General features: G+C 33.4%; 2 protein-coding genes across 2 annotated transcripts; both read right to left on the bottom strand.

Annotated features, from left to right (window-relative positions):
* Window positions 1-3,759: 3,759 nt before the first annotated feature.
* LOC114744763 (TMV resistance protein N-like) lies at window positions 3,760-7,968 on the bottom strand. The gene is made up of 3 exons (XM_028932926.1): window positions 7,964-7,968; window positions 5,453-5,532; window positions 3,760-4,208 (listed from the first exon to the last, which is right to left on the bottom strand). Exons 1-3 carry the CDS (start codon window positions 7,966-7,968, stop codon window positions 3,760-3,762), a joined length of 534 nt encoding a protein of 177 aa, XP_028788759.1.
* Window positions 7,969-8,035: 67 nt separating this feature from the next.
* LOC114744764 (TMV resistance protein N-like) lies at window positions 8,036-8,536 on the bottom strand. The gene has a single exon (XM_028932927.1). It carries the CDS (start codon window positions 8,534-8,536, stop codon window positions 8,036-8,038), a length of 501 nt encoding a protein of 166 aa, XP_028788760.1.
* Between the last annotated feature and the right edge of the window lie 3,750 nt (window positions 8,537-12,286).

Below are 12,286 nucleotides of genomic sequence, written 5' to 3' on the forward strand. Positions count from 1 at the left end.
AAAGCACACTTATAAAGAAGAGTAATTAATTATAGTGATGATGAAATTTCAAAAGATTAATGATAGTGTTTATTTATTACACAATTGCACTATAGATAAAAACTTTTGGATGTTGTTATCTTATTAATGAATGTTTTAGATATTCTTGGATGTTGATGAATATTTATATATGATGATATTTTATATTTTTAACTTAATTTTATTCATATTTATGTCTTTTATTAATAATTTTATTGGTTTATTTTTATTTTTTATAAAAATATGATAAATATAAAAAATAGTATTTTTTTTAAACCGGTCAAAAGCCCCCGGGCCGGTCCTGAGCCCTGTAGCTTAAAGGCCGAGCCTAATGAATTGGGATATTTTTAAAATTTCAGTCCTGCAGGGCCGGTCCTTTTAAACCCACCAACTCTGAAGGGCAGGTCCTGACTCCTACCTCTAGCTAAAGGGGAGTATGAACAGCAGTGGGACCAAGAAAAAGTGACGTGGGGATTTGTAACGAGAGAATGGGATGGAGTAGGTGACAGGCTAGCCTCCTATCTACTTTATAAAAAAATATTTAATAAACAATTAGGATGCAAAACTCAAGTTTGGGAAGAACGAGTTGTGTGTTAAGTTAAACTCGAGCTAGACTCTTATTGCACGAACCCAGGCTTGCCTATCTTGGGGCAACCAGAACCCGCTACAGTAACGATCGGGGATGTATTTGCAGCCCATCTGGAAACCACCACCTCTAGATATGGTGAAGATTAACGTGGATGGTTCTCGTCACTTAGATTCTAGCCTTTGCACCTGTGGGGGCGTCTTCCGTGACCATAATGGCACTTTTATGAAAGGTTTCATGTATAAGGTTGGTCGGGGATTAATCATCACAGCGGAGGCTTGGGGTCTTTTGTGGGCTCTGAAGCTTGCATGGGACAGCAACTTGCGTCACTTGATCGTTGAGTGTGACTGCACTGAGCTAGTATCCCTTGTTCATTCTCATATTCCCTCAGAACACCCGGACCACAGCGTCCTGACTGAAATCCAACAGATGATGGGTCGAAACTGGGAGGTTGAAGTGGCTGTTTGTTCGCGAGACGCGAACACGGTAGCAGATGCTTTGGCGGCACAAGCACGCCATATGGGGGTTGATTTTGCTACGTTTTGTAGTCCCCCTGATCCCATACGAGACATTCTTCAGCGAGAAGCTATCCAGGGTCAGGCTTTAGTGGGTGCTGATATGTAGTAGTTCTTTTTCCTTTTCCATCAAAAAAAAAAAAAGTTAAACTCGAGCTTGTGAAGAATGATTTTGACTGTAGTATTTCAGTAAATAGTTTTGAACATGTAGTACTTGGTATTATTTTTTTTACTGTTTGCAGCATTTTTGTGAACAGGGATGGTTATGCAACATTATGTTTATATATGAACTTTGAGGATTGAAACCGAGGGAAAATGACGAAAAAGTCAGGTCTGGGAAGATACCTACTATTTTGGACGCTGACTTAAGCATGAGAGAAGTCTTTGAATGTCTACTTTTCGTGATGTTGAATTAGCTTACAAATATCTTGTTCTTCAAGCAGGTCTATATATTTTAGCCAGTTTCTTGTTTTTAATTGTTGTATCATCTCTTTAGGTTGGAAATATAATAATTTTTTTGATATAATTTAAAATATCTTTAAGTCACTTTGGACTCGAAACTAATTTCTAACAAGCTATGAGCATTAAAGTTAAAACCTTTCCAATAAATATGTTTTTCATAATTCAAACTTGTGTTCTTGTTTTTACGAAGTGAGACTACTTACCATCTTAATCAAACAGCTTTTTGGTTAATATATAATAATTCATTACTTGCACATAGTTTATTTTATACACGTTTTTTGGACCCTATTGAACAAATGCATTCAAATATATTAATTTGCAGCCAAATTAGATATGAATGTAGTGTCGGTATATTATGCGCATGATACATAGCATAAGAGAAAGGCCAATTAGTATTATTCAATTCTCTCTTGACCAAAGCCACTTGCACGGCTTATATAGTGCTTCCAGCACTGCTAGTTGCATAAGTTCTTTGTGGCTTCTTTTTCCCTCTTGATGAAAACTATAGTGTTTCCAGCACTGCTATTTTAACACCCATTTTAGCAAGCCCAACAAGTTATTTGTTTATTCATAAATTTCCAGAAATCTTAACTTCCAATTATACCCCCATATAAACTAGAATTATGAAATTGAAAAAGTCATATTATTCTAATTTTTTTTCCTAGAGCGCGCAACTCTCCTCTTGAACAAAATAATTACTCTTACTTTTACATTATTGCTCAACTTTTTCACCTTCCTTTTATCCCTAAATATAAGTTCTGTTACAAATTTTAATTCTTATTAATTACTTGTTTTTAAAAAACTCTTTCTAGGAATAATTAATCTATTTGTAAATATGTGGTTGAGATTTAAAATATTGTGACATTCAATAGCGGACAAAAATCAAAAAAGAAAAAAAAAACTCAACGTTTACATAATTCATAGATTTTAGTACCTCCTGAATGTGCATTTTTAAATATTACGACTTATATTTAGCCATCGAAAAATTTTTATATGTTAAAAAAGTTCATCTTGCAAGTGAGGAAATGTAATTATTTTCTTTGAAACAAGAGAGAGGCAATCAATAATATTTAATATCTCGCTGGCAATATATATATTTAATATTTGATTATTGATTAAGATGGTAAGTAGTCTCACTTCGTAAGAAGGAGAACACAAGCTTGAATTCTAAAAAACACACTTATTAGAAGGGTTTTAACCTTAATGCTCATAACCTAATAGAAATTAATTTCAAGTCTAAAGTGACTTGAGGATATTTTGAATTGCATAAAAATTTTTTATCATATTTCTATCCTAAAGAGATGATATGACAGTTAAAAACAAGAAACTGGCTAAAATATATAGACTTGCTTGAAGAACAAGATATTTGTAGCTAGCAACCCCATTCAACATCCTGGAAAGCAGATATTCAAAGACTTCTCTCGTGCTTAAGTCAGCTTGGAAAATAGTGGGTATCTTCCCAGATTGGACTTTTTTGCCATTTTCCCTCAGTTTCAAGTCAACTTGGAAAATAGTGGGTATCTTCCGAGCTAGGTCTGACTTTTTTGTCATTTTCCCTCAGTTTCAACCCCCAAAATTCATATATAAATATAACGTTGCATAACCATCCCTGTTCACAAAACTACAGACAGAAACCAAACCTAATTCAGTAGTAGGCAGATACACTCTTCTGTTTGAAGATGGGATTGCATACAAAAATTTGGCACAACGTTGCAGGGCCTACATGCAGTTGATACGAGACATACGGTGGTTCGCTTACTGTACGACCATCTGATTTAGCAACGATGCAAGCCATTCTTGGACGCAGAAACTATGAAACCTGGATATAGGTTTTTGGACACAATTGATAAAGCTATACGAGGGTGTAAGGTTGAGGTTGATGTCTTTTCTATTGTGACTCTTATTTCTGTCTCTATGAGCTCTCACTCCCCGTGGAATCAAAGAAACAAATCATTCCCATTTTCTATGACGTGAAGCCGTCACAGCTTCATGTTGAGGACAGTGCAATTTTGAGCTGTTCCCGAAAAGATTTCAAGAGGTTTAATTTGGCAATTGATGAAGAGGCTAAGTCCATTGTGGCGCTACCGTTCGACTCCTCCAAAGAGTGTATTGTATCTGCTTTATGTCTCTTTTAGTTTTAGTTTTAGTGATGTCTCTTTAATTTCCCCTGTCCAATTATCAATCACTTTCAATCTTGAAGCTGAGGCCCATGAATTTCCATTGGAGGGAGTCGAAGGGCAGCCCCACAATGGATTTAGCTTCTTCAGTTGCCAAATTAAACCTCTTGAGATCTTTTTGGGAACAGCCCCAAATTGCACTGTCCTTAACACGAAGCTGTGACGGCTTCACATCATAGAAAATGGGAACGATTCGTTTCTTCGATTCCACGAGGAGTGAGAGCTCATGGAGACAGAAATAAGAGTCACAATAGCGAGGCGAAAAGACAGCAACCCCAACCTTACATCCTCGTATAGCTTTATCAATTGTGTCCAACAACCTATCTCCAGGTTTCATAGTTTCTATGTCCAAGAATGGCTTGCATCGTTGCTGAATCAGATGGTCGTACAGTAAGCGAACCCCTGTACATCTCGTATCAACTGTACGGTGATTTATGAACACGTCACATGCAGGCCCTGCAACGTTGTGCCAAATTTTTGCATGCAATCCCATCTTCAAACAGAAGAGTGTGTCTGCCTACTACTGAATTAGGTTTGGTTTCTGTCTGTAGTTTGGTGAACAGGGATGGTTATGCAACGTTATATTTATATATAAATTTTGAGGGTTGAAACTGAGGGAAAATGACGAAAAAGTCAGATCTGGGAAGATACCCACTATTTTCCAAGCTGACTTAAGCACAAGAGAAGTCTTTGAATATCTGCTTTTCGTGATGTTGAATGGGCTTGCTAGCTACAAATATCTTGTTCTTCAAGAAGGTCTATATATTTTAGCCAGTTTCTTGTTTTTAACTGTTGTATCATCTCTTTAGGGTTGGAAATATAATAATTTTTTTTATGCAACTTAAAATATCCTCAAGTGACTTTAGACTTGAAACTAATTTCTATTAGGCTATGAGTATTAAGGTTAAAACATTTCTAATAAGTGTGTTTTTTAGAATTCAAACTTGTGTTCTCCTTCTTATGAAGTGAGACTACTTACCATTTTAATCAATAATCAGATATTAAATATATATATTGCCAGCGAGATATTAAATATTATTGATTGCCTCTCTCTTGTTTCAAAGAAAATAATTACATTTCCTCACTTACAAGATGAACTTTTTTAACATGTAAAGGCTAAATATAAGTCCTAATATTTAAAAATGCACACTCAGGAGGTACTAAAATCTATGAATTATGTAGACGTTGAGTTTTTTTTTTCTCTTTTCATTTGTGTCCTCTATTGAATGTCACAATATTTTAAATCTCAACTACATATTTACAAATAGATTAATTATTCCTAGAAAGAGATTTTTTTTAAAACAAGTAATTAATTATATAAAAATTTGTAACAGAACTTACATTTAGGGATAAAAGGAAGGTGAAAACGTTGACTGAGAGTAATTATTTTTGTTCAAGGGGAGAGTTGCGCGCTCTAGAAAAAAAAAGAATAATATGACTTTTTCAATTTCATAATTCTAGTTTATATGGGGATATAATTGGAAGTTAAGATTTCTGGAAATTTATGAATAAACAAATAACTTGTTGGGCTTACTATAATGGATGTTAAAATAGCAGTGCTGGAAGCACTATGTAAGCCGTGCAAATGACTTTGGTCAAGAGAGAATTGAATTATACTAATTGGCCTTTTCTATTATGTTATGTATCATGCGCATAATATACAGCAGCGGCTGACACATAGGTTGACGTATGCCGGTGTGGGAACCGTACTGTAGGCTTGGTTCCATGTACTAAATTAATTAGAGCCGTATGCAGCACCGGCTGACCCGTCTCGCTTTTCACGTGTATTTTTTAATTCTTTAAAATGGATCTTATTTTTTAAATATTAATATTTAATAATATTTATCTATAAATTTATATTTTTTAAAAAGTGACTATTTGTGATTGAAAAATTTAAAATAATAAATATAAATAATTTGATATAAATATTTTTTTATATACTACGTTTAATCTTTAACAATGAAACTTGTTCACAATTAGGTGGCGAGAGATAGAGAGAGGGAGGGAAAAAAAAAGAGTTCGTTACGTTGGTAACACCTCTCTTTATATATATTACTTTCTGTTTTTAACAGAGGAGCCGATTAAAAATTATATTAATTTTAAATATAAAATCTTAATTTATTTTATCTTTTAAATTTATAATTCATTCACTAAACTATCCTTATTGATTACACAATATTAAGAGGGTTTCCATCCAAATGCAATCATAATTAAAAGAATAGTTTAGAAAATTCAACTCAAATTTATTACAAATAACTAACTTAAAAACTTTTTCAATCAACCTAAATTAGCCAACTAATTTTTATATTAAAGACCTGAGGTCGTATTATGTATTGACTTATTTTTCTTTGGAGGAGAGAAATATGTGCATTAATTAACTATTAAGTTTACAAATAACTCACTCTAACTTTTTTTTTTTGGGGGTCAGAAGAAGTATTCATTCATTCAAAGCAAACAAGATTAAACTGCAAATAAACTCACTCTAATTAGATCATCAATATCGAATCAATATAAAATTTATAAATTTATTTTGCATGGTCTATAAGTCGGAAAAAGGGACGCGTTCCTCGCGTTATCTCATACAAATACACGGAGCCTGCCTAATTATTCGCGACACATGAATTACAATTTGTTAATACTATTTTCAGTCCTATTTATATAATCCCTTTTATAGTTTACAAACTGGATTTTATAAATAGGACCAAAAGTAGTATAATTCTTATTATAAAATTGACCTTTTAATGTTATGAAGATATACTCTTCCGATCCTAAATATAAGACTCTGATATATTCTTCTGGTTCTAAATATAAAACTCTTATATGTATTAATATAAAGGTCTTATATTTAGGAATGGTAATACCACCCACACATTGATCGCCGAAACTGTTGAGCGTCGGCGGCAAAGACTTCTTCTCCTTTTTGCTTTTTGGTGTGCCAATGAACCCTTTTTTGGAAATCACAACGCGGGTTTTAAATGCAATTCCAGTGAGGCCCAAGGTCCAAGGCGGAATTTCTCGTTCTCAAATGGGCTATGGCCCAATTTCCTTATAAATATACACTGCCAGAGCAGGCTAGTGGTGTGCGTGTGTGTGTTCCTGTAACCAAAAAAGAAAATCCACTGATATATTTTTGATGATTAAATTATCAATATACTCCTTCGATCCTTAATATAAGACTCATTTAACTAATTTGATTAGATTAAAGAAGTTAGGTAAGTTAGTTAATTATAAGAAAAGTGACACATTTTTCTCAAAATACTATAATCATCTTTCTTAATACCTCATTTCCCGCTTCTACTTGATTATGGGTGAGAGAGTATCTATAGGGGTAATTTAGAGAAAATTAATAAATATGAGAAATGGGTCTTATATTTAGGACCAAAACTAACTCAAAAATTGAGTCCTATATTAAGGATCAAAGAAGTATATAGCATAGTTGATTGCCAGGCAAGGGGCCTCCAATGCCCCTTTTAATACTCCAACCTCCCAAATATTTTTTTCCTTAATCATTAAATTCCATATAAAATCAATGACATTTTGTTACCTTACATATATATAAAAGAGTGCAGTTTTGAATTTTTTAGGATTTTAAAAATAAATCAAAACTACAGAATTTGACAATATCTTTCTTAAACAAATAGTAAAAAAATTCAAAACTATACTATGCATATATCTCAATCGTAAGGTCAATATCAAAATGTCATTCATTTTATGTAGGATCTAATGATTAATAAAAAAAGAAAAAAAATTTTTGGAAGGTTAGAACACGAGAAGAGGCCTCCAAAGCCCATTATTGGCCGATATTGGGGAAGGAGGCGCGTGAGATGCATGCAGTAGAGGAGCGTCATGCTCATATTATACGGATGCCGTTTCTGTCCGAACCTCAAACAAGTTCATAAGCACTGCCTCCGATGTATTCCTTACCAGCTCCGACCAATCCCTGAAACACCCATTTTCTCAACTTATCATTAACTAAATCACACTTTATTGTTTGGCTCATATATCCATGTGCAATCATTAAATCCTTTTACGTTATTTTATTATATATATAATATATAATATAATAACGTCTTAGTGAAGTTACTATAGCTGGTACCTTCGATTATGCCTAACTGATATCTGATAAATCTGCCATTAGTATAGTAAAAAGAACCTGTATGTATATATGCTGACCGAATTTGGACTGAGTTACTCATCGAACTAACGCCATTATTGTTTTTGTTATGCTAGCTATTTAGTAACCCCACCCACGTCTTAGAACCATAGATATAATTATGTTAGTAGAAAAGGAACTTATTGATATACCCATTTAAGGGATCGAAGGAGATTCCTCGAATAGACTTAGCCTCTTCCAATGCTGAACTAAACTTTCGGTGCTCTTCAAGAGTGAATCTTCTGGAGGGCTTAATCTGAAGCTGCGAGGGCTCGATGTCGTAGAAAACTGGGATCACTCTTTTCTTGGATTCCATGAGAAGAGCAAGCTCGTGCAGACAGAAGAAGGAATCACAGTAAGCAGGAGAGAAGACAGTGACACCAACCTTACACTCACCTATGGCCTTGTCTATATGATCCACCAACCTGTTTCCTGGTTTCATGTTCTCTGTGTCTAAGAAGGCTCTCACTCTCACCAACCTCAGATTCTCGTACAGCAACCCTACGATGGTTCTTGCCGTGTCAATCTTCCTGTGGCTCAAGAACACGTCGCAGGCTGTTCGCGCAATCCCAGGGCACTGTTTGGCTAGTAACAATGATTTCTGCATGGCTGCTGGACTGGCCATTATTGCCCGGTTTCGGTTTTTCTGGTTAACTTTGTGGGTTCTCTGCTTCTCTGTTTCTGGTTTGCTAGTGGCGTGAATTTATACCTGTTTAAGGTTTTCTAATCGACGTAAAAGAAACGTATATTTTGTTTCTTTCTTAAGGGAAACTTTCGTCAATGTAAATGTTGATGAATGACTGACTGTATTGAATAAATTCTACGCATATGGTAGAAACAGATTTTGGTTAATTAGTCTAATGATCGGCGATCGCTATGTGGGGTTCACACTGCTGATCCTTGGGACACTTTCATTCTCATCAAATATTCTGCCGGCCGTCGTGAAGGTCAAAAGGTTGGCTTTGTTCGCCACAATTATGGCCATAAATCATTAACTACATCGATTATGTTCACTTTAGGATCTCGAAAATTGTTTTGTTTGTGTATATATAAGTATTATATATCTGCTTTTGAAACGTAATTAAGTGGGGTCCATTAGTTTTCTTTTTGTGCATGTGTCTTGGACTTTGTGGGGAACCGAACTAGATTTGTTTACATGTTTGTTATGCTACAATTTCAGAGGAAGATGGAGACTTAATACCATTTTCTTCTGATGTTACGTACGTTCTAAGCATTTTATATTTTAAAACATTGTCCCTCGAATCTCAGAAGACTCGTTCTTAGAAATGAATGTCAAATTTTCATTAAAATCTATACAGTCTTTTGAAATCGAAGTGTCCAAAATTTTCTTTTTTATTTTGATGCAAGTAAAGCATAACGTAAAGATTATGTTTAAACAACAAAATTACATATTTAACAATCTAATATCTGGGCACAATCATACTTTAAATTAAAAAAAAATCATGTTCAACTTGAAAATTGAAAAATAGGAGGAAAAAAAAACTTGACGGTGAGATTAAGTATGGTTCAAGACTCATTTTTAAGGATGAATAATAAATCTAAATCCTTATATTTTTCTTTCCCCACTCACTCGTTGAGACTTGAAAAGAAAATATCAAGTAAACAGTAATTCTTAGAGTTTTGCATGAATTGATATGAAAGCCAGAGTCATCACAAAGGCTAAACCAAACGACTTTAATTAAGCTAGATTCAGCTTCTTATTTAATTTCCTATATATATATATATATATATATATTCATTAGGTTGTTCTAACTTTCATGTTGCTTTTTCTTGCATTCAATTTCTTTTTTAAAGCATTCCTGAATACTTATAGTCTAAACATGATAGATTAATATAAAGCTTTATTTAATTATAGTCGGTTGGATGAATGACTGTCCAATTGAAATAAAGTTAATACACGAGGACAAAGTCATTAAACCTAACCTCCGTCAACATAACCGCGTTTAGAATGTAATAAAAAAATATAACCCCATTTCATTAATTAGTATTGAAAAAGAAGAAAAGGCATAATATTTTTATGTTATATGTAGTGACTTTTGCGTGTGGGATATATGTTTGTTATATACTACTTTCGATCCTTAATATAAGACCCTGTTTGACTTTTATTTTGGTCCTAAATATAAGACCCCAATCCACTTTGTCTCTCATCTTTATACATTTTTTTCCAAAGTAACCCTTATAACAACAATAGTTCTAGTCAATACACTTGATTAGTAAGGATATTTTAGAAAAGACAACACCTATTTAGGGCACATAACTAACTCAACTTACTTTCTTAATCTCCTCAAATTAGTCAACTGGCTCTTATAATTAGGACCCGAGGTAGTACATTAACTTGATTTTTATGAAGTAAATCATACCAAATGATGCCACACGTTATATATGCATGTAATTTTATATATTAATTGATCAATTTATAACAGATTGCTCATACTTAACTTCATGATAGAGAATAATTCAAAGACTTGTATGCGTTATGATAAACTTTTTATTGATCGATGAATATATAATGTTATGAACGACACGCTAGCAAAACGTTCAATTACAACTTTGAGTGAGTTGTAGCAAAATTCAAATTTTATAACCAAGATGGGAGTATGATATAGTCGTGATCTGTGTTTTGGATCCAAATCTGCTTCATATTATTGTACAATATCAATCTACAGTTTTAGTATGGTGGGATTTAAATTTCAAAATTTTCTTTGAAAAGCTGTCTTCTGAGCTAGAGAATTAAGAGTCTAATTGTACAGTATTTTGTATTCTTATTGCTCAAGCATCTCCTCTAGTACTCAACGATAAGTATATCCTACGACAGCTGCGTAATTTGTAACTAACATGTAAACAATACTGTTTTTGATCTTTAATATAAGAGCTAAATAATTAATTTGTTAATATTACAAAATTATTAACTAAGTTAATTATTTGTAACAAATTAAATGAGTCTTGGTTTTCTTAAACCATCTTTTTAAATCATGTGTGTTGGAATTGTTCTTTGACTGAGAGCTGCCTTGATACGTGCAATTGATATAGATAATTTGAGAAAAAATTATAAATTTGATAAACAAAGTAGATTGAGATATTATATTAATAATCAAAATGAACCTCTTATCTGGTTCATATATTTTGGACAAAAGGTAATAAGGTTATAAATTATATATCGGGTTTTGCTAGATTCTGACACAGGATTTTGTGTTCTTAGTGCGCAAAGAATGATGAGTGTGCCATATGAACTGTCAAGTTTGATAAACGAACTTTTTGTGTGTGTGGCTAAATGCATGTATCTTTCTATCAGAGATAATCTTATTCAAAACACTATTGGGTATTGCGTATAGCACTATAAATGAACAAACTTGTTGATAGCTAGCTAACAAGGGTTGGTTTAGTTAATAAGGAGCCGGTTTATATATAACTCATAAAGTTGTGAGTTCAAATTCCGCTACCGATGTGAGGATGTTATTGGTGAGTGATCTTTAAATATTTCTACAAGTATTTTCTAAGTTTAAAGGCATGTCTTGACCTTAATGAGTTTTTTAGGCTCCCTTACTAAAACTTTTTTGCAGCGAAAAAATAAATTGTTAATAGCGAGCGTATGAATTTTGCACACATGTTTGGGTGTGGTCACATTTTCATGATATTTCTGGACCAAAAACATTGTGAAATTTCTTACTTAAGCCCGTCAAACTGTATGATGAGTGCATGAGGGAGCTTGTCATTTACCAGTGGGCCCAGGCCCAATTATAAAATCATGTTCACTCGTCCCACCTCCAACTACAAGCTTGTGATGTTTGTTTTTGAGTATGTTGATTTATGGGGGAAAAAAAAAGACAAAAAAAATCAACCTTAAAAACATTTTTTGTTGGGGGTATGTTGGTATATTGGAATAAAAAGACCAAATTGGTGAAATTACTTGTTAGTCCTCTATACTTATTCGTTTTGTTTTTTGATTTTATACAATTCAAATACATGCATACACACAAATATGTTAAAATTGAACTTAAATTAAAGATCTCATCTGAGTATGGTTGGTGGTGTTATTGCTGGGGCAATTAATAGTTGACAATCCAAAACCAAAAATATATTTTCTTCCCAAAACTATGATTTGGATTGAAACCCACTAGTGATGTAGCTTTTTAAAGTGATTAATTTTCTCAAAATCTATTTTCCAAAAGCTAATACAAACACCCGAGTGCTCTAATATAAATCGATCTATATATGCCACCAAGAAAGAATACTCTTGGTATCTTAGGGGTTTAAAGCAAAAAAAAAGCTACACAAACACGGTGTATAAATATGCCCAGGAGGGAGGTGAAATGAACGTGGGATATTTGTCAAAAAAAGGAGAGTGGCTACAATA

This window comes from Neltuma alba, unplaced genomic scaffold (genome assembly GCF_004799145.2).
Source record: "Neltuma alba isolate B1F8T4 unplaced genomic scaffold, ASM479914v2 tig00004443_pilon, whole genome shotgun sequence".
Classification (NCBI taxonomy): domain Eukaryota; kingdom Viridiplantae; phylum Streptophyta; class Magnoliopsida; order Fabales; family Fabaceae; genus Neltuma; species Neltuma alba.

Bases quoted from the DNA above. Each gene is read 5' to 3' on its own strand.
- LOC114744763 (XM_028932926.1), bottom strand. The intron at 4,209-5,452 runs GGCATACGTCAA...TTGCAGGGCCTG, and splicing joins TACAGTACGGTTCCCACACC to CATGTGACGTGTTCATAAAT.
- LOC114744764 (XM_028932927.1), bottom strand. From the start codon at position 8,536: ATGGCCAGTCCAGCAGCCATGCAGAAATCATTGTTACTAGCCAAACAG.